The 22,746-nt window shown below is 38.4% G+C and overlaps 1 protein-coding gene across 1 annotated transcript in view; it reads left to right on the top strand.

Annotated features, from left to right (window-relative positions):
* RIN3 (Ras and Rab interactor 3) overlaps nt 1-22,746 on the top strand; it is a 177,943-nt gene that overhangs the window by 88,256 nt on the left and 66,941 nt on the right. The window contains exons 4-5 of the mRNA XM_044659998.1: nt 13,866-13,938; nt 20,410-20,501. Coding sequence (XP_044515933.1) covers nt 13,866-13,938; nt 20,410-20,501 — 165 coding nt within the window. The remainder of the gene's footprint in view (nt 1-13,865; nt 13,939-20,409; nt 20,502-22,746) is intronic.

Genomic DNA, 22,746 nt, shown 5'->3' with positions numbered 1-22,746 from the left:
GGAGCGACAGAGAGGAGGGAGGGAAAGAGAAAGAAAGAGAGAGGAGAGAGAAAGAAATGGGGGAGAGACAGGGAGAGAAAGACAGAAAGAGAGGGGAGGCAGAGAGAGGGGAAAGAGGGAGGGAGAAAGAAGCAGAGAGAGGAAGGGAGGGAGAGAGGAGGGAGAGAAAGAAATAAGGGAGAGAAAGAGAAAGACAGAAAGAGAGGAGGGGAGACAGAGAGAGGGAGAGACAGAGAGAGAGAAGGGAGGAAGAGAGGGAAAGAGAGAGAGAGCCTAGGAGAAAAGCACAAACATCTGGGGGCAGGGGAGTCAAGGACTTCACCAACAAGGTGCTACTCAAGGTGAACCTAGAAGTAAAATAAATATTCTAAGAGGTAGCAAGGTAGGAGTACAGTCTAGATATGAAAAAACAGTTCATGAAGGCAGGAGATAGGGTATCAAGTTAAGGGAATGTCTAGTAATCCAGTTTGACTAGAATGTAGCATTCACTGAAGGGCCAGAGTATGAAATAAGGTTGGGAAGATAGATGGGAGACAGAATGAAAAATATTTCAAAAGCCAGAGTTTGTAGACAATAGGGAGCCACTGATCGTTTTAGAGCAGGATACTAAAGGCAGCTAGCTGGCTCAGTGGCCGGAGTGCTGGGCTTTGAGTCAGAAACACCTGAGATAAAATTTGGCCACAGATACTAACTAGCTATGTGACCCTGAACAAGTCACTTAACCTCTTCCTGCCTTAATTCACTGGAGAAGGAAATGGCAAACCATTACAGTATCTTTGCATGGAAACCTCACGGACAATGTTACCATTCTAGGATCCACAGAATCACAAAGAGCTAGGCGTGACTGAACGTCTGGACAACCAGCAGCATGGTCAGATGTGTGCTCATTCATTTTTCTCAAATGGCTCAATGTATCAACCACTCAACAATTGTTTCTTCAGCATCTTTTATGTACATGACATTATAGAAGATACAGAGAAGCATAACATTCCCTGCCCTCCAGGAGTTTATAATTTAATTGGGAAAATAAAATTATACAGTAAAATCATCAGAAAACAGTGTAACAGATGTAATACTCAACGTAGCTCCCTAATCCCCCTTGCTCTACTGTAGTCCTTGAATCTAGGGCTACTTAATCTCCATTGTCACAATAAATCTGCATTAATGAGAGACTGAGGCGCAAAAAAAGTCTGAGCTTAATCTATTTATTGGCAAGGCTAGCATTTACCTGTGGTCTCTCAGTAACCAAAGACCCCCTAGCACAGTCAGAGCAGCTTTTTGAAATAGTTTACAGCTTACAAATGTTCCAGATATCCCCCCAAACTAAGATTGTGATTTCTTAATTATGCTACCTGACCTTTCTATAAATTATTATTCCAAATGATAATAAATCCAAACAAAACAAGCATTTCCATATATAAAGAAAAAAGAAGATATTAGACAAATGAAAGTATAGATCTATAGATTTACCTGTTTTTTCTTCATATCTTCATAACTGGCATTACTTAATAGATCCCATCCACTGGTGTCCCAACTTCCCTGCATCACATAGGATATTGTCATGGAGGTCAACATGTTCATTTAAATGGTCTTTCATGTCTTATGTGTCTGGAGGTAACATTTTCAGTTTATTCTTCTTCTAGTATTAGTTCTGTAACTATGTATGATGTGCTCCTGGTTCTACTCATTTCTCTGATCATTATCTCATATAAGTTCTTTCCAGAGTTTTAAAAAATAAGCTCATCATTTTCTTATGGCGCATTAGTATTCCAGCCCAATCATACACTACAATCCATTTAGCCATTCTCCAATTTATGGGCATCCCCCTCAGTTTCTAATTCTTTGCACCACAAAGAGAGCTGCTATAAATATTTTGGAACATATAGGTTCTTTTGCTCTTTCCCTAATCTCCTTGAAAAACAGACCCAAGAATGGTATTGCTGGTTCTAAAGGTATAGTTTTATAACTCTCTGATTGTAATTCCAAATTGCTCTCCATAATGAATGGATCAGTTCACAGCTCCACCAACAGTCCCTGTTTTTCCACATCCCCTCCAACATTCGTCACTTTATCCTTTTGTCATTTTAGTCAGTCTGGTGAGTGTGATATCTCAGAATTGTTTTTGGTTTGCATTTCTCTAATCAAGAGTAAACTGGAGCATTTCTTCATATATGACTGATTTCTTAATCTGAAAATGGTCTGTTTATACCTTTTGCCCATCTATCAATTGGAAGATGGCTCTTGTTTTTAAAAATTTTACAATATATATTTTAGTTATGAAACCTCTGTTTGAGTTATGTATAAAATCGTTTTCTCAATTTTCTGTTTTCCTTATAATCTTGACAACATATATTTCATTTGTACAAAAACTTTTCTTTTGAATGTATTGAAAATTATCCATTTTACATTTCACAGTGCTCTCCATCTCTTGTTGACTCATAAATTCCTCTCCTATCCATAAATCTAGTAGTATAAGGTATGTTCCCTATTCTTCTAGTTTACTTATGGCATCTCCTTTTATGTTTAGGTCACATATCTATTTTGATCTTATCTTGGTGAATGGCTTAAAATATTAGTCTACACCTAGTTTCTGTCAAACTACTTTCCAATTATCCCAGCAATTTTTTTCAAACAATGATTTGTAATCCCCAAATCCTGGATCCATGGTTTGTCAAATATCAGATTACTATCATCTTTTCCTACTGTTTGTTGTATGTCTATTCTGTTCTGATTTCCTTCCTTATTTCTTAGCTAGTACCAGGTACTTTTGACAATTTCTGATTTGTGATACGGTTTAAAATCTAATACTGCTAGACCTCTTTCCTTTATATTTTTTCATTAATTCCTTTAACATTCTAGGTCTTTTATTCTTCCAAATGAATTTTATGTTATTGTTTTTTCTAACTTGATAAAATAATTTTTTTCATTATTTAATTGGGATGGCGTTGAATATGTAGATAAGTTTTGTTAGGACTGTCATTTTAATTATATTGGCTCTGCCCAATCCATTGGGAATTTATATTTCTCCATTTATTTAAATTGGACTTGATTTTGTATAAAAAGTGTTTTATAATTATATTCATGTTGTTCTTGGATTTGTTTTGGCGGGCATATTCTCAGGCACTTTATACTATCTGTGGTTATTTTAAAAGAATTATCTTTCTCTCTCTTCTTGAAGGACTTTGTCAGTAATGCATAAAAATGCTGATTTGTCTGGATTTATTTTATATCCTACTGCTTTGCTAAAATTATCTATAGTTTCAACTAACTTTTTAGCTGATTTTCAGGGATATTCTACATATACCATCCTGTCATTAGCAAACAGAGATAGTTTTATTACCTCTTTTTCCATTCTATTTTTTTTATTTCTTTTTCTCCTATTATTGTGATTGCTAACATCGTTAAACAATATTGGTGATAAGGGGCACCCTTGTTTGACTCTTGATCTTACTGGGAAGGCTTCTAGCTTCTCCCCATTATAGATAATATTTGATGATGGTTTTAGGTAGATACTTCATGTCATTTTAAGAAAAATTCCATTTATACCTATGCTTTCTAGTCATTTTAATAGGAATGAGTGTTTTGTTTTGTCAAAGGCTTTTTCTGCATCTATTGATAAAATCATATGGTTTTTACTTTTGTTATTAACATTATCAATTATATTAATAGTTTCCCTTATATTAACCCATTCCTGCATTCCTGGTATAAATCCTAATACCACAATGTATTTTCTTTGTGACATATCATTGTAGTCTCCTCTCTAGTATTTTGCTTAGGACTTTTGCATCCACATTTATTAATGAGTTTAACCATTAGTCTCCATCCATCATGGTGACTAGAGACCCCAAATTAGACCAACATCTTCTTGGAGAACTCACCCCACAGTGCCCTCCCAGACGAGGGACTTTCCAGATTCCACAGTGTTATGAAGAGGAGACACAGACTTAGTCATCCTTTTATAACATTTTCCAGAAGTTTCCCCATCTACCACTCCCTGTACCAATGAAGTTTAGCACTGGGAAGACATCTGGTGATCAGGTTAACTCATCCTCCATCTCTCTTTCTTAACTGACATCTTTTGCTGCTCACCAAAAGAAGCTGGGCGTTAGACTGGTACAGTAATATTCTAAGCCTTCATGTCTTACAGCTTGGTTATAATGGTTTCCATTATGGTTAATAAAATCCTTATAGGTGTTAGATACAAAACAGATTGCTAGGTGAGAGCTGAAAGGAAAGATTATTAATAAGGGGTAATCAAAGCAGCTTCACCAAGGTACCACTAGAATTGTAAAACAGCAAGGATTGGGAGGCAATGAAAAATATTTCAAAGTAAAAAATGACACACCAATCTATGCAAAAAAGATAAGTTTTGCATAAAGAAGGGTAGTTTGAAGATTAATCAAGTATTTTTATTGTTGTTATTTAGTTGTTTCCAGTCACATCCCCATTTAGGGTTTTCTTTTCTTTTCTTTTTTAAAAAACTCTTACCTTCCATCTTAGAATCAATACTAAGCTTTGGTTCCAAGGCAGAAGAGTGGTAAAGGCTAGGCAATGGAGGTTAAGTGACTTGCCCAGGGTCACACAGCTAAGAAGTGTCTGAGGTCAGATTTGAACCCAGGACCTCCTGTCTCTAGGCCTGGCTCTCAATCCACTGAGACACCCAGCTGCCCCCTATTTGTGGTTTTCTTGGCAAAGATACTGGGATGGTTTGCCCTTTCCTTCTCCAGCTCATTTATAGATGAGGAAACTAATGGAAGCAGGAAATGACTTGTCCAGGGTCGTACAGCTCATGTCTGAGACCAGGTTTGAACTCAGGAAGATGAGTCTTCCTGACTTCAGACCTGGCACTCTATCCACTGTACCTCTAGTTACCCTAATCATATATTTAGATAAGGGAGATATAAGAATATCAGTCTAGTTATTTTGCCTAATAGTCTGGACTGGACTTGATTCCCTGCTCCTAGTAACTAAACTCTTAGTTCCTTATTACTATATACTCCATTGCAAAAAGTTGATAACTTTCTAACTTTTATGCCCATGCCTCTATCCTGATACCCCTTCTGGCACTTTGGTTTCTCAAGAACTAGATGAGGACAGCTGGGTAGCTCAGTGGATTGAGAGCCAGGCCTAGAAAGGGGAGGTCCTGGGTTCAAATCCGGCCTCAGACACTTCCCAGCTATGTGACCCTGGGCAAGTCACTTAACCCCAATTGCCTGGCCCTTACCATTCTTCTGCCTTGGAACCAATACACAGTATTGACTCCGAGGTGGAAGGTAAGGGTTTAAAAAAAAAAAAAAGAAGAACTAGAGCCCTTTATTATTCTTGCTGGTCTTCCTAGGAGCAAAAATATAGAAAACTATAATATTTGATAATACATAAAGGTATTAGATACAAAACAAATGACTAGATGGGGTCTGAAAGGAGAGATTATTGTTAGGAGGTAATCAAAGAAAACTTCACAGAGATTAAGAGCAGAATTGTAAAATGGCATGGATTGGGCAGCAATGAAAACTATTTCAAGGAAAAAAGTGACAAGTCAAACTATGGAAAAGGATGAGTTTTGCATAAAGAAGGGTAGTTTGAAGGTGAATAAAGCATTTTTGTTGTTATTTGGCCATTTTTTATCACATCCCTCTAGCTTTGCAACAACATCCCTCCACATCCTACTAGACTTCCCCAAGACCTGTCTGTTTGCTCCTTTGGACCCCTGTTACTGTCCTGTCCACTGCCAGGATTTTCTACTCATCTGCATGCTCGGGTGCCGGCAGCTACACCAGCCTTGTGCCTACCTGGACCTCTTCGGGGGTCTTTCTAACTAACTAACTAACTAACCAATTCTAATTCTTTGAATTCTAGCTATTCAGTCTTGTTGTTTTGGGGAGGGTGTTCCTCTGGAGCCCACACACATAGACACTCAGTAGCACTTCTCCCTTGGACTATGGGCATAGGCACTTCTCCCATGATGCTCTCCAAGCTATCCACATTCTGGATCCACTGGCTTCTCCCCAAACACTCTTTTCCCATGCAGAGACTATTGAAGCCCCAAACTGTGCCAGTCAGACAGGGACATCTGTTCCATTGTCATCCTGGTTTCTAAATGCCGATAATGGCTTCTTAGGAATAAGCTCTGTGCCTGCCGCTCACAGCCAGCACAGGCAGAGGATATCTTAGCCTGGCCCTAGAACCCATTGGATAGGGAATGCCAATTTAAAAGCCCTTTTCTCTATTCTCACACTGAGAGCAGGATTGGTTCCAAAGATCCACATTGAGAGGTCCTTCTTCCCTTATATTCACTCCCCAGAGTATTGGGGTTCTTCACCGACTCAGCGTTCTCTTGTATCTCTGCCCCCTCCTTCGCCAAGTCAGAGGACCTCCTGGTACTCTACTTCAGTCACTTCATGAGACCACTGACCCCCAACACACACAGACTCCAGATGTCACTAGCAACATGTCAAATGGATGAATATCAGGGCATAAGGAGAACATCCAGACAGTGACAATAGCCCCAGGCAAATTGGGAACAGCTGTAAGTATTCTCCTTCTAGGCTGCTTAATTTTTGCCTGGACAGCTGTTTGCCTTTCTCCAGGATCATCAACCTTAATAACTCCAGTGAATTCAACCAGGAATTCTTTTTTTTCTCCCCCCTAAGCCAAGATCTTCAGTGTTAATTAAAGGGAGAAATAGTCATTGGCACAGAATGAGAGAAGTTTAGAACTAGAAAGGAGCTTTAGAACCCAGAGGGCTAGAATTAGAAGAGATGCCTTAAAATGACCCTTAAAAGTCAACCCCCTCTTTTAAAATCTTACCTTAATTTTTTTCAATTAACATTTATTTTCTCTGGCTCCCACCCCCCTTTCCCATTGGAAAAGAAAAAAACGAGCAAATATGCATTGTCGAGCAAAACAAATTCCCACATTGGCTATGCCCAAAAATCCATTTCTGTTATTCTGTATTTTGAATCCATTTACTCTCATGGCCATCAGGAGGGGGATAGCACAGTTCATCACTCAGCTGCTGGAATTATGCCTTCATTTTACAGATGAGGAAAGTGAAGTCGAGTCATCTGACAAAGGAATGTTAAAAGATTCTTGCTTCCTTTTCTTTAAGAAGTAAGCTTGCAGTGTGCCCTTGGGTCTTGGGTTAACCTTTCTGGGTTTCAGTTTCTATAAAACCGGTTCAACTTCTAGCCCTGTCTAATCTACATGGATGTTGTGAATACCAAATGAGATCATGAAAGCAAAAGTTATTTTTAAAGCACTTTTTAAATGTTCCACAGTGGCCAAAAAAAGGCATGGCAACTTTCTTGCTTTTCATGCCTTAGCCCCTACTCTGATACCCCAGTTGGCATTTCGTTTTCTCAAGAACTAGAGCCCTTTGTTATTCTTGCTGGTCTTCCTGGGGATAAAAATATAGAAAACTATAATATTTGATAATACATAAAGGTATTAGCTATAAAACAAATGGCTAAGTGAATTCTGAAAGGAATAACATAGAGACTCCTCTGTTTAGTTTTTGAAGCCTTGGACAGTCTCCTTGGGCATTATTTCCTTTTTCTGAGCCCTGTCAGCCAGTCTACTTCCTCATACAGTGTACTCCATCTCCCATCTTCAAGCCTTTGCATTGACTGTCCCTCATGCCTCAAATGCACTTCTCCCTTATCTCTGCTTCTTAGACTCCCTCACTTCTTTCAAGAAGCAGTTCAAGTACTATCTTCCTAAATGAAGCCCTTTCTGATCATCCCAACGGCTAATGTCCTCCCTCCCAAACTACCTAATGGTAATCTTTAACTACTTTGTATTTATTCACTTTAAATGTGTACTATACACTTATATAGGCACTTATCTTCCTCCATGGAAAGCTTCTTTTAAATACAAGACCCCCCCCAGGACTCCCTGGACAATACTTTGAGTACCACTGACTTAGTCCAACGTAGATCTGACCAAGAATCTCTCTATAACAGGTTATCCATTCTCTGAAGACCTAAGGGAAAGCCACCACTTCCTCATTCTTTATATTTATATTCCCAGAGCCTACCACAGTGTGGAGTGCAGAGGTGATGCTTCATGAATATTTGATTAGTTGAGAGATCCTATGGTACTCTTGGGTCAATTCTAAATGTTAGAAATCTTTTCATTGCTTCAGAATTCTGCAAATTCCCCTCATTCGGTTTTCTGGGGCCAGGCTGAATAAGTCCAATCCACTTCCATCTGAGAGCCCTTCACATTTCTGGGAGGCAGCTCTCGTGTCTCTTGCTAATCTTCTCGGGCTCAATATCCCTCATTTCTTCAATTCCTTATATAGCATTGTCTTGCAGACTCTCATCATGCTGATCACCCTCCTCAGAATGTTCTCCATATCAGCAATGCTCTTCCTGAAATGTGGTGTCCAAAAACCAGTGGAGAGCTAGCCCAGTGGTAGGACTGACAGAATTATTCATTACCTTCCTCATTGTGGACGCCATTTCACTCTTAATATGACCCAAGAGCACATGAGCTTTTTTTGGCTGCCATTGACTATTGATTCATAGTGAACTTAAACCAAACCCCCCACCCCACCCCCAAAGCATTTTGGTTTTTGTTCTCTTTTTTGTTTTAAATATTTTATTGATGCTATTTTTTTCTTCCTTTGTATGACTGATATTTTCTAATGACTTTCCCACACTCAGTGGAACCCTGTCTCCTCACAAATAAATATAGTTAAAAATAAATAAACCTTTGGCCATATCAGAGGATGTATGCTTCATTCCACACCTATTAAAAGTAATAACACCTCTCAATAGGGAGGCGTGTTTTGCCTTCAGCTTTATGAAGTCAAGCTTTATTTATCAGAGTGGATATTTTTTTTAACCCTTGTTTTCTAAGTACTAAGTATCTGTTCTGAGACAGAAAAGCAGCAAGGGTTAAGCAATTGGGGTTAAGTAACTTGCCCAGGGTCACACAGTTAGGAAGTGTCTAAAGCCAAATGTGAACCCAGAATCTCCCATTTCAAGGCCTGGCTCTCTATCCACTGTGCTACCTAGCTGCTCCCCAGAGTGGATATTTTTAAATGATCCACTTTCTACCCAAACTTTACCAACTTTCACTTAGGACATTGATTTCTTGAACTCATATAAAGAACTTTCCATTTATCACCATTAAGTTTTATCTTATTATTAGTGCAATCCATTGTCATAACCTCTTGCATTCTTTTTGGAACCTGATTTAATGATCCAGCATGATTCTGGTCCCTTTAAGCTTCATGTCAATTTTCCTTATTATAGCCTTATTCTCCTTGGTGTATTCTGCAGTCCAATGATGTTGCCCTCCCATGCCTAAAACTCTCTCCCTTCTCAGCTCCATCTCCTATATCCCTTGGCTACCTCCAAGACTCAGCTACGCTCCCACCTGATAAAACTTTCCTAGTCTTTAATCTTGAGTTCCTTCCTTCTGAGACTCACTCCCAATTTATGTCTATATATTATGAATGATCCCACCCATTAGACCATGAGCTTAATTGAGTGCAAAGAGTTACTTTCACCTTTTTTTTATCCCTAAAATTTAGGAAAGTGCCTGGCACAAAGTAAACTTTTAAATTTTTAATCCTTACTGTCTATGTTAGAATTAATGCTAAGTATCAGTTCCAAGGCAGAAGGGTGGTAAAGGCTGGGAAGTAGAGATAAAGTGACTTGCCCAAGATCACACAGCTAGAAGAGGTCTGCAATCACATTTGAATCCAGGCCCTCCTGTCTCTAGGGCTGGCTCTATCCATCAAGTTCACCTAGCTGCTCCACAAAATAGATTGTCAACTTGAGCTTTCCTTCTTTGACTTCAATAATGTCATTGGCAAAACAGTTGAAAGACACCAAGAACTGAGATACTACATTAAGGATGTCCCTTTAAGTCAATATTAACCCTATTCTTTTGGTAAAAATCATACAATCTATTTAGAATCCACTCAACTTTCCTGTCTTGTAATCTTTATGTTTCCATATTGTCCATAAGCATAAAAAAACTCTGTCAAATGCTTTGCTGAAATCTAAATATACTATCTTTACAACATCCTTCTGAATACAGCCATCTGAATAGATTGTCAAAATAGGAAATGAGATTCGTTTACTTGTGTCTTCAGAAATGCATTTTTCAAAACACTTCTCCCTTCTTGAGCCAAATTTCTTAGCAAAATATTGGTAAATTTTAGTATTTTTTGGTATACCAAAAAAAATGATAAATACCCAAAATAAATAGGGTATCCCATCTATCTTTCTATAATCTCTTGAGATTTGATGACCATATTAAGGCTAGGCCTAGCCTAACTTCATTGTCTATCTTGAAATAGAAAATTAAAAATGAAAGAGTAGCCTACTCCTATGATTCTTGTCATTTCTACATCAGTAGCCAGTCCCTCTCAGTTGGTTAAAATCAGGTCTAGAATAAAAGGTCCTTTAGTCATTTCCCCTATTTTTGAGGGCCGAAATTATGATGAAATAGACTCTTTTCATCAGTCCTGGCCAAAAAAATGAGGCACCTAGAAGTCTAACCTGAAAACATGCCCCTCTCCACACTTCACTAGTTGATCTAAGGACAATAAACATACAATTGTTCACGCTAGACCTATACTTCAAAGCTTTCTATCTCGAGAGCACTTAACATATCTTGTGATCTACCTAAAAAGAATCCCAGGACATTTCCATGTCTAATAAAAAAGCCTTTGCCCCTCTATCACCAAGATGTCATCCATGGTCCATAGCCCAGGAATCCTTCCCCAAGGACTCTGGGAACATGTGGGCTGGCATTTGGTCATAGAGAAAAATCTACTCCAAAGGGTCATTTCTTCTCTTTAGCTCTGCCTAAATCTAGAATCAATCCAGAAAAATCTCCCAAACATTAGTAATACCCACGTAGATACTCAATGGATATTATATCTATAATATATAACACATATATTATGTATAGTATAATATATAATCATATCTATATCAGCAGCTTCTATTTCACTTGCTACAGAAAATACATAACTCCAAGGACTTGCAGGAGATCATAAATACAGAAACATAAAACATTCACATAGCCCATTAGACTCAGATTCCCATAAAAGGCAAAGGCATGTTGGAGGAGAAGGTACAAGGGGAGATGTGCTTAATTCTCATTCATCTTCCATTTACACTGTCCAAGCAATTCCCAAATATATGAGGGAGGGTTGGCAATGTCCAAATCTCCTGGCCTCCCATGATGTGGTTTTAATCTTCCATTTGTTGGGGCCATGTTAGTGGTCTGCTTTCTCTAAGGAGAATTCTATGGAGGAAATAAACTTGGGGACAATGAAATTTAGGATTAATAACTTATTATATTACTTAGTGATAATATTTAAATACATGTATAGAATTTCTATTTTTGTTTTAAATATTTATTTATTATATAATATACATATTAAATATATAATTTATATTAAATATAGCATGCAAATATATTTAAATAATATTTAAATATAATAGATACATTGTAATATACATATATCGATATATAATTTATTTTAAATAATATAATATACAAATATATTTAAATAATATTTAATCATATAATAGATGTATTATAATATGCATATATAACTATATAATTTATTTTAAATAAATATAATATACAAATATACTTAAATGATATTTAAACATAATAGATGTATTATAATATGCATATATAATTATATAATTTATTTTAAGTAAATATAATGTACAAATATATTTAAATGATATTTAAACATATAATAGATGTATTCTAATATGCATATGTAACTATATAATTTATTTTAAATGAATATAATGTACAAATATACTTATGTACAAATATATTTAAATACAACAAATACAATATAAAAATAAAATACAAATATATTTTATATTATGTTTATTTAAAATAAATTATATATGTATATTACGATATATCTATTATATATCCAAGTATTATTTAAATATATTTATATGCAATATAAATATATTTAAATAATATTGAATATATGCTATATGTTTAAATAATATTTGAATGTATAATAGATATATTGTAATATGCATGTATAAATATATATTTTATTTTAAGTAATTATGATGTATAACTGTACTTAAATAATAATACTTAAACATACAATAGATATATTGTAATGTACATGTACAAATATATAATTTATTTTAAATAAATATAATATATAAATATATTTAAATAATATTTAATCATATAGTAGACATGTTGTGATAGTATGAATGTAATCATTTAATACTGATATTTGGTAATTAAATATTATGTTAATAATTGAGAATAACACCTACTATAGTGCTTTAAGATTTGAAAAGCACTTTATTTATGCTATCTTGTTTGATCCTTGACAACAGTCCTGGGAGATAGCTATTATTATCATCCTCATTTTACAGATGAAGAAACTGAGGCTTCCAGAGGTTAAGTAGCTTGTCAAGGCCCCACAACTATTAAGTGAATGAGACAATTATTGAACTCAAATTTTATTGACTCTAAGTCTAGCCTGCTCTGTCCCTGACTTCTCCTGGCTGCCTGCCTCATGGATTACCTCTGAGGTAAACCCCCCAAGGTTAGCAAAATCTACTCTCATAATCTCTGGTCTCTGACTTGTGCTCAGAAAACAGAACAGCAAAAGTAAGCAAACGGGAATTGCAGGTCCAGCAATTTCCCTCCCAGTTTCAATCAACAAGCATTTATTAAGGTCCATCGTGTTCTTCTCCAGCAGGTTGCCTTTCACTGCTCCTGGGGTGCAGGGAAATCCCCTCCCTCTCCCACCACTTCTTAATGCGCTCCGTAAGAGGGTACAAGGAAAAAGAAAAAGAATGAGCCCTGGATTTGCTAAGGAGAATAACGAGCTAGTTTTTATAGGTCACAAGTCAGCCAGGCATTAGCCATTCCATGTGTTGTAGCATTGGGCAGCTACGTGGTGTCACGGACAGAGCACCAAGCTAGGATTCTTCCTGAGCTCAAATCTGATCCCAAACCTTACTGACTGTGACCCTGGGCAAGTCACTTTACCCTGTTGGCTTCAGTTTCCTCATCTGAAAAATGAGCTGGAGAAGGAAATGACAAACCACTCCAGTATCTGCCAAGAAAACCCCAAATGGGGTCACTCAGATGAGACTGAAAAACAACTCAACAAAATGTGCCTCCAAGCTGTGACCCACATCCTATATTCCCATCAGGTCACCTCGGATCTCTTCCTTGGATCAGAGACTCCCATTACAAAGGCAAAAGGGTTGCTAAATTTTATTATTTTCTTCCCATCCAGTTTCTTTGAAATTAGTTTGAACTCCCTGAAGAGGGGAAGGAAAAAGGGAGGGAAACAATATGGATCATATAACTTGGGAAAACTTATGTGGAAATTTGTTATTAAAATAAAAAAAAATTTTTAAGAAATTAGTATGAGCTAGACAGCACTGTGGATAGCACACAGGCCTGGAGTAGGGAGGTCCTGGGTTCAAATCTGGCCTTGTACACTTCCTGGCTGTGTGACCCTGGGCAAGTCACTTAACCCCCATTGCCTAGCCCTTATTGTTCTTCTGCTTTGCAACCAATGCACAGTATTGATTCTAAGATGGAAGGTAAGGGTTTAAAAAAAAAAAGCATTTATTAAGAGTCAGCTATGTGTCAGGCACTGTGCTAAGTACTGAGAATACAAAGACAAACAAAAAACAATCCACATTCTCAAGGCACTTACAATCTAATGGAATGTACTGATAAAGCCTTCAAGAACCAAAGAAAGCATGGGAAAAGGGCTTCAGTGGAGAAATGAGGCATTATTTGCTTACCCTTTCCTACCCCCATCCCATCCCTTAGCATGAAAGGAAACCACTCAGTGAAAGGCTTTTTCTGTCTCTCCTCAGTCCTGTACCTGGAAGGATCCGTTCTTGTATTTGAGGATATCTTCAAACTGATAGCTTTCTACTGTGTCAGTAGGTAAGTAGAACTTTGCCCCCCACCTCCCTTTTTCCCCTCATTAATCTTTTTTTTTAATCTTTTTCTTTTTTCTTCTCAATTACATATTAACACATTTTTTTTAACCCTTACCTTCCTTCTTAGAAGGCAGAATAGTGGTAAGGGCTAGGCAATGCAGGTTAAGTGACTTGCCCAGGGTCACACAGCTAGGAAGTATCTGAGGTCAGATTTGAACCCAGGACTTCCTGTCTCTGAGCCTGGCTCTCAAACCTAGCTGCTCCCCCTACCCTCCCTACCCTGCCCCCCACCTCCAATGATCTCTTTTAAATCAAGATCCAGGATTCTTCATGTTTCCTCACCCCTTTCAGTATATTTTTCTGGTTTAAAATGGATGAGAACAGGGACACTTAACCTTGTGTCCCTGAATTTATTTTTTAAATGTTTTGGTCACTGTATTTTACCATAATTCGTTTCCCTTGTAACATTCTAGATTTTATTTTATATATTTAAAACGTCTGCAAAGGAGTCCATAAGCCTTGGTAGAGGGTCCCATGCCACATAAAAATGGTCACTGGATTCACCTGAGTGTCTAAAGCTATTTGGAAGGAGAAAAAGAGGTTACAAAAGATCAAGCCAGAGACACAGGGAGGGGTTTGAGGAAGGGGAGACAGTCCAACTCAATTTGCCTTGATGATAGGAGGAATTAGGGGTGAGCTACCCAGATGAGTCATGCTTCTCTTTTAACCTTCATTAATAGGTCCCCCCTCTGAGTCACTGCCCAAGGCGGCAGCTTCCCACGGCCCCGACGTCGCCCTTCCCAATCCTGCTTCACCCCCATTTTCTATAACTGAAACTTGACACACAGATTTGAATTCTACTTCTGGCCTATTATCTGAGCGTTGGTTTCCTCGTCTGCAAAATGGGGATAATTCCTTTAGTCCCTACCTCACCATTCAGTTGTGAGGATCAGAGAGGATAAGGTACATAAAGTACTAAACCTTAAAGGACTATGTAAATTTTAGCTCTCAGGATTTATACCATTGGAAAGGACCTTAAAAAATCATCCACCCCCACATATTAGATGGAGGAAATGAGGCCCAAAGAGAGGAAGTAATTTGCCCAAAGTTACACATATAATAAGTATAAAACGGGTTCAGAACCATTTCCAGTGTCCTTTCTGCCATGCCATGCTGCCTCGTAATTAGTTCAGTCTAGCCATGATAAGTGCTTTAGAATCACCTCAGGTATATTTTTCATCAATAGCTTGATTGTAAGAAAAACATTAAGACCCTAAGTCAAGGGGGAAAATTGAGCGGTGCCTTCTTCATTTGAGGGTTGGGAGCTGGAGCCAATGGCTCATTGGCCAGGCTGTGGGAGTGGGTAGTAGCAGCTCTGTATTTGACTTGGGCTGTTTAATGTGGGTGGGGGAAGAGTAGCGTGAAATGGAGATAGTACCTTTGCCTACCTGCCAGGGTTCTTTTGAGAAAAACATTTTGTAAACTCTGGAGCTCTATTTAAATATAAGCAGGGTGGTATAATGGATAGAGCACTGGGTCTAGAATAAGGAAGACCTGAGTTCAAATTCAGTCTCAGACACTCATTAGCTGGGTAATCCTGGGCAAGACCCTTCATCCTGTTTGCCTCGGTTTCCTCATCTATAAAATGAGCTGGAGAAGGAAAGGGCAAACCACTCTAGTATCTTTGCCAAGAAAACTTCAGATGGAGTCACAAATGAGTGAACAACAACAAATTATTGGGATAGGGTCAAGGGAGAAGCATCCCTCTACCAAGTCAGGGCAGCATTTTCTCTGTAAAATTATAGTCTTTGAGAACTGACTAGTATAGATTAGAGAGCAGTGAAAATGTAAATAACTTGCCCAGGGTCACACAGCCAGGATGTATCAGAGGTGAGACTCAAGTTTAGCTCCTCCTGGCTCCCAGGCCAGCCCTCTATCCACTATGCTGCAGTACCTCTTGAAACCATTCTTATTGTTTCCAGAATTAATTTAATTAAGTTAATTCCAGAAGGCTTAATTTATGTTTATGACTAGTGGAAAGAAAAGGAAGGGAGGAAAAACTTAAGTGAGGGTCTTTGCTCATTGTGAGTGGTAAAATTACCAAAGGCTCTAATTTCCCCTTCTGATCCTCAAAGGATCCTGGGAGTTAGTTGTGATATGTATTATCCCTTTTTTAAAACATGAGAAATTTTAGGTACCAAAGGTGTAACAATTGGTCCAAAGTCACATAGCTAATAAGTAGACGAGCTGGAAATGAGTCTGTGGACCCATAATAAAGATGGTAGTGTGGTTGGAACCAGCAGTTCCATCTCTTGGTTTCCATCTACAATTACCCATAGGTTAATTCTGCCCTTTTTCAAGAAAGCCCATCTCCTGTTCCCCATCTTCAGGCAGAGAGGGCAAGAGTTTCTCTTTATGCTGATTACCTTAGATACCATGTAAAGACTCCCATTAGAAAGAGAGATAAAAGAGTCACTATTTTTGTAGCCTCTCAGCATGTTTTCCAAGCGTCACATTAAAGAGCATGTCCTGATTTAATTGTCTGAATATGCATCCAATAGAGAAAGGAGGAGAGGGAAGGAAGGAAGGAAGGAAGGAAGGAAGGAAGGAAGGAAGGAAGGAAGGAAGGAAGACTTGGACTTGAAGAGAGAAGACATGAGTTCAAGTTCTAATTGACCTCATCTACAGATTATAATAACAATAATGACACCGCCTTCCTCACAGGACTCTAGTGGAGCAAATGCTCTGGTAATTATAAAGGGCTATAAAAATGAGTTCTCATCTTCTATTTCTATATTAAGTTTATACTACTTAACTTTGCCTGTATCTTATCTCTGCCTTGTTGAATCACCTTTCTGTCATGTCTGGATCTTCATGATCCCTTTAGGAGTTTTCCTGGGAAACATATGGGAATAGTTTGCCATTTCCTTCTCCAGCTCATTTTACAGATGAAGAAACTGAGGCAAACAGAATTAAGTGATTTATCCAGGATCATATAGCTAGTAAATGTCTAAGGCCAGATTTTAACACAGGAAGAAGAGTATTCCTTTGCTACCCAGCTGCCCTCTTATCTCCCCCTACTAGACTGTAAGTCCTCAAAGCAGGACTGCATGGTCTTTTTTGTCTGTGTCAACAACAATAGCAATAGCTGTCTCCAGAGCCTAGCATCCTCATCCAATAATCTGTGAACACAGAATGCTGCTGATGGAAGACACTTTAGAAGGAAGAATTAGAAGGCAGAATATAATGGTAGTGTTAGAAGGACTCATGGGCTACAAAATGTGAGAAATAAAAGCTTAGGGCTAGAAGGAACCTTAGGATCATCTATCTAGGACAGACCTTTATAGAGTTAAGTTTTGGCCCCAGATACTTTCTAGCTATATGTCCCTGGGCAAGTCACTTAACCTTTTTCTGTCTTAAGTTTCCTCAATATAAAATGAGGGTAATAAGAGCCTTCCTAATAGGGTTGTTGTGAGAACTGAATGAGATTTTTGTAAAGCACTTAGCACAGGCCCTGGAACATATTAGATAATTTAACAAATGCTTGGTCCTTTTCCTTCCTTCCAGGGATTCTTTTTTTATCTTTTTTTTTAAACCTTTACCTTCTATCTTAGAATGGATACTAAGTATTAATTCCATTGATTCTAAGTATTGATTCTCAGAAGAGCAGCCAGGACTAGGCAATGAGGGTTAAGTGGCTTGCTCAGGGTCACATCTAGGAAATATCTGAAGGCTAGTTTTGAACTCAGGTCCTCCCAACTCCAGACTTGGCTCTCTATTCTCTGTGCTCCCTAAGGAGGCAGCCCCTTACTAGGGATTCTTAAGCTGGGCTCCATACCCATCCCAAATGTGAAGAAATATTAAGGGGTCGCCTATGAAAATTTCATACTATTTTCACTTGAAATTATTCAATTTCAATTCAATTTAATTCAAGATTATTATTGAAAAAGGGGTCTGTAGGCTTCACCAAATAGCCAAAGGGGTCCAGCATTAAAAACCCCAAGTCTAGTAAACCACCTCATTTTGTGGAGATGAGGAAACGATGGCCTAGAAAGATGAAGTCACTTGCCAGCCCCACTCCACCCCATTACAACATGGAACCTTACGAAGAAATGAAGCAATCTCTTGACTGCTCTTCCCCATTCCTGGTTCATTCCATTTGTGGTTTATAGCTTCTCATTACTCTTGAACAGAAATTTCCAAAGAAAGGGAGAGAAAAAGAATCTATCCAAGGTTCTTGGAAAGATCTAAGCTAAGTCCTGGACAGGTCATATGTTAGTATGGCAGGGTGAGCGCAGGGTTACCTTATTGGGGCATTGGAGCAGAATTTAGGAACAGATTGTCCACTTTCCCATTGGTTCTGTGCCCTCCTCCTGGGCCGTAGCAGATAGCTGTTAATAGCTCTCTACTCACATGATGATGAATTATTGTGATTCTCCTTTCCCCTTAAGAGAAATTTTAATGAAAATCAAAAAATCAGAAACTTTGAGAGCTGGAAGGGACTTTTGTGGCCTTTTAATACAACTTCCTAATTTTATAGTGGAGGAACTGAAACCCAGACTGGCTCAGTGACTTGCCTAAAGTCACCCAGGTAGAAAGTAATTGGGGCAGAATTTGAACCCAAATCTTTTGACTCTAAATCCAGTGTTGCCTTTCAAGAGGTAGCAGATTAAGTGGATGGAGTCCCCAAGAAACTTCCCCCTATATCCCTTTTGATAATGACTTCCCTTCAGACTCAATCATTTTGTTTTGTGCTTTTATCAAAGCATTAATTATGTATTACTGTCAAGTTACATGTATTTAATCTTTTTCTGTCCTAAATAGACTGTAAACTCCAGTAGGGTAGAGACTTTTTTTTTTTTTTAAACCCTTACCTTCCGTCTTGGAGTCAATACTGTGTATTGGCTCCAAGGCAGAAAAGTGGTAAGGGCTAGGCAATGGGAGGTCAAGTGACTTGCCCAGGGTCACACAGCTGGGAAGTGTCTGAGGCCACATTTCAACGTAGGACCTCCCATCTCTAGGCCTGACTCTCAATTCACTGAGCTACCCCCCCAGAGATTTTTTTTAAACCATATTGTTTAACATTTTTATCAACAACTTAGATAAAGGCACTGCTGTTGCTGAGAGGAAGAGCTAATATTTTGGATGACAGTGTCATGATCTAAAAAAGATCTCAACAGATTAGGATGATGGACCACGTCCATCCAATAAGAGGAAACATAATAAAGAAAAATGCAAATGTATTTCTCTTGGGTTCAAAAAATCAACTTCCCAAATACAGGATAGATAAGCCAGATTCATGGAACTAGAATTTTTTTCTGGTAAAAATCCAAGAGTTTTTATAAACTGGAAGCCTATAATGAGTCAACAGTGTAAAATGAGAATAATGGTAGTGCCTACCTTTAGGGCTGCTATGAAGATGAAATGGGATAATATTTTCAAAGTGCTTAGCCCAGTTCTTGGCCTAGAGTACATGCTTAATAAATCTTTCCTTACTTTTCCTAGATTCCTTCAAAAGAGACTAATACCATAACTAGAAATAATGAACTCTGTTTGGGGAGTAACATTTTAGAAAGGATATTGACAGAGCAGCTAGATGGCTCAGGGGATTGAGAGCCAGGCGTAGAGATGGGAGATCCTGGGTTCAAAAATGATTTCAGAAACTTCCTAGCTATGTGATCCACTTAACCCCAATTGCCTAGACTTTATTGCTCTTCTGCCTTGGAACTGATACTTATCGTTGATTCTAAGAAGAAAGATAAGGTTGTTTTTGTTGTTTTTGTTTGTTTGGTTTTTTTTTTTAATTTTATTTTAAAGAAAACTATAAAATAAATTGCTTTTAAGAAGACACTGACACATTAGAATGCAAACAAATGAGGTTGCCCTGAACAGTGGAAGAGCTCAAAATCATACCATAGGAGGAGCAGTGGGAAAAAAGACAGACTGAAGAGCCAAAGATGGTGAGAGACAGGGGGGCTGTTGTCAAGCATTCGAAGAGCTACCATTTGGAAGACAACATAGACTGGTTTGGCTGGACCTCAGAGGACAGAGCCAGGATCACTGAGTAAAAACTGCCAAAGACAGATATAAGCTTTATTTAACCAAAAACCAAAACTAAACTAAACTAACAACTAGGACTGTCAAAAATGTTGAAGAAATGGGACTGCTGCTATTATTCCTGACAAGGCGCTGACGGATTCATTCTTCATTTGTCATGAATGTACTTAACATAACATGGTAGAATGTCAAAGCTAACGTGCTCAGGCTGGAAAAGTCACTAGGATATTAGAAGTGGAAAGGCTGTCAGGAGATGGAATATTAGAGCCGAGGGGACCTTAGGGACCATCTGCCATTTATGAGTTCCTCATCTCTTCCCATGTATTTTTTCTTTCCTCCTTCTCTCTCTCTCCCCAATACCTTCCACCACCACCATTACTGTGGCCACCACCATCATCTGATGTGTGTGCCTGGACAGAGATTTGCTGCCTTTCACCTTAAGACTGCCTCAGGCGATTTTGGAAGCCAACAGCTTTAAAGAGCTTGAAACCATCTCTAACCTGGGACTAGGTAAGTCCTCTCTTCTCTCTAATGGAAGGAACAGCTGAAACTTGAACAGAGGGGCCTTGGGGTAGCCAACAGAGTAAGCTGGATTTCTCTTGTCTCTTCTCCCACAGCCTTAGTGGGAAGAATTTCAAGATTTTAACAAAAAATGTCTCCGCCCAGCTGGAGTCTGAGATACGTAGGAAATTACATCTCCAAATGGGTAGTCAACATCTCTGGGATCTGGTGTTAGTCTTGAATTAGAGACAAAGCACACAGTTTGTCTGCATGGCTAAATTGGCTTAAATCTAGTGCCTTCTTTACCTCTCCCCCCTTCTTCCTTTCAGCACAGACCAGTAGCTAAGACCATCCCGGGTAAAAGAGACTGTGTTTTGGTTTTAAGAATATTAAGCAGCATCCTGATGACCAAAAGAAAGTGGGGAATTAGAGGAGTGATACAAAGAGAAATAAAACACTGTTCTTATTTTCAGGGAACTTAGAACCTAGTAAGGTTTTCTAACTGTCCTAGTTACGCTGGTAACACACACACACACACACACACACACACACACACACACACACACAGACTGCATAGTGCCAAGCCAATCTACTCTATCATGCAATGAATAGAACTCAGGGCCTGGAATCAGGAAAATCTGAGTTCAAGTGTGGCCTCAAACATTTACCAGTTGGGTGGCCCTGGGAAAGTCACTTCACCCTGTTGGCCTCAGTTTTTTCATCTGTAAAATGAGTCAGAGAAGGAAATGGAAAACCATTCCACCATCTTTGCCAAGAAAATGTAGAGTTATACACGACTGATCACTGAACAACAACACTCCTACTCAAACATACCACTTCCCTTTCTTTACTCAAACTGTACCTTATGCTAGAATGTGCCTAATGTACTCCCCACCCCAGCCCTACCCCAACTAATGCATCTTCATTTGTTTCATTCTATCTTATCCTGTGAAGCCAGTTCAGATGCCCCCCATTCCAAAGAGCAGTGGGTACATCATTCTGAACCAGAACTATGGTGTCAAGGAGGCATATTCTCTGGAAAAGTGACTAGACCTTAAAAGAGGGTACATGCTTTAAAGAAATCACACCTGTCCTCTCTTTCCCCTTCACATACTTGGGAGAGTTTTAGCAATCACAGAATCACAGGTGTAGAGCAGCAAAGAATCTTAGAGGTCGTCCAATCCAAACCTGTCATTTTACAGAGGAAGAAACTGATCCCAACAGAGATTAAGTAAACTGCCTAGGAGAACAGCCTATATATATATCAGAAGAGGGACTTGAATTTGGGTCTTAAATTATAGAATCATAACTTTATTTTTTTATTTTTATTTTTTTACTAATTACATATGTTTTCTTAAGTTATATGTTCAGACTTACTTCCCTCTCTCTCTTCCTTTCCTTCTCCTAGTGCTAGCAGGCAATTTGACCTGGGTTATCCACTATAAGAATCATAGCTTTAGAGCTAAAAGAGGTCTTTAGGGTTATTGAATACAAGTTCCTTACTTTACAGATGAGGAAATTGAACCCCAGGTCTCTTTCTCAGGATCACACAGCTAATATGTATTTTTTTAACTCTTACCTTCTATCTTATTATCAGTTCTAAGACAGAAGAGTTGTCAGGTCTAGGCAATTGGGGTTAAGTGACTTGCCCAGAGTCACACAGTTAGGAAGGGTCAGATTTGAACCTAGGTCCTTCCAACTACAAATCTAGCTACCAGACTACCTACCTGCCCCAGCTAATATGTATCTAAGGTAGAATTTGAACCAATTCTTTTCAAACTCCAGATCCACTCTACTATGGGACCTCTCACCTCCTCACAAGGCAGGGTGCTATCATGGTGTTAGGTCTAGGAGTTCTATGTTCAAGTTTTAGCTCAGACTAGTCATGTTTGTGCCTATCATTTAATTTCTCATTTACAAAATGAGAAAGATAATCCTAACAGGAAGAGAACACTTTGTAAACCTTGGAGTCCTATAGAAATGTAGGGTGTTAATATTTCATTTTTTTTAAAGTGGAGAACCCCCACTGAATTTAGACTGAGGCATCTTACTGAAGCCTGAGCAACTGTTAGCTTCAGGGATGTTTACCTCGTCTGGAGCCAAAGGAGAAGTTACAAGCCTCGGGGAATAAAAAAAAAAAAAAAAAAAAAAGTGTCACTCTTGTACTTGAATTTGAAAAATGCTGATTACCCTGAGAAAACCACATTCCATTTTGGAACCAGACACCTCTTTTATCCTGGGATGGCTCCGCAGG

This window comes from Gracilinanus agilis, chromosome 2 (assembly GCF_016433145.1).
Source record: "Gracilinanus agilis isolate LMUSP501 chromosome 2, AgileGrace, whole genome shotgun sequence".
Lineage (NCBI taxonomy): Eukaryota > Metazoa > Chordata > Mammalia > Didelphimorphia > Didelphidae > Gracilinanus > Gracilinanus agilis.
Note: the sequence above shows the minus strand (reverse complement) of the source record. Positions and strands in the feature narration are given on the sequence as shown.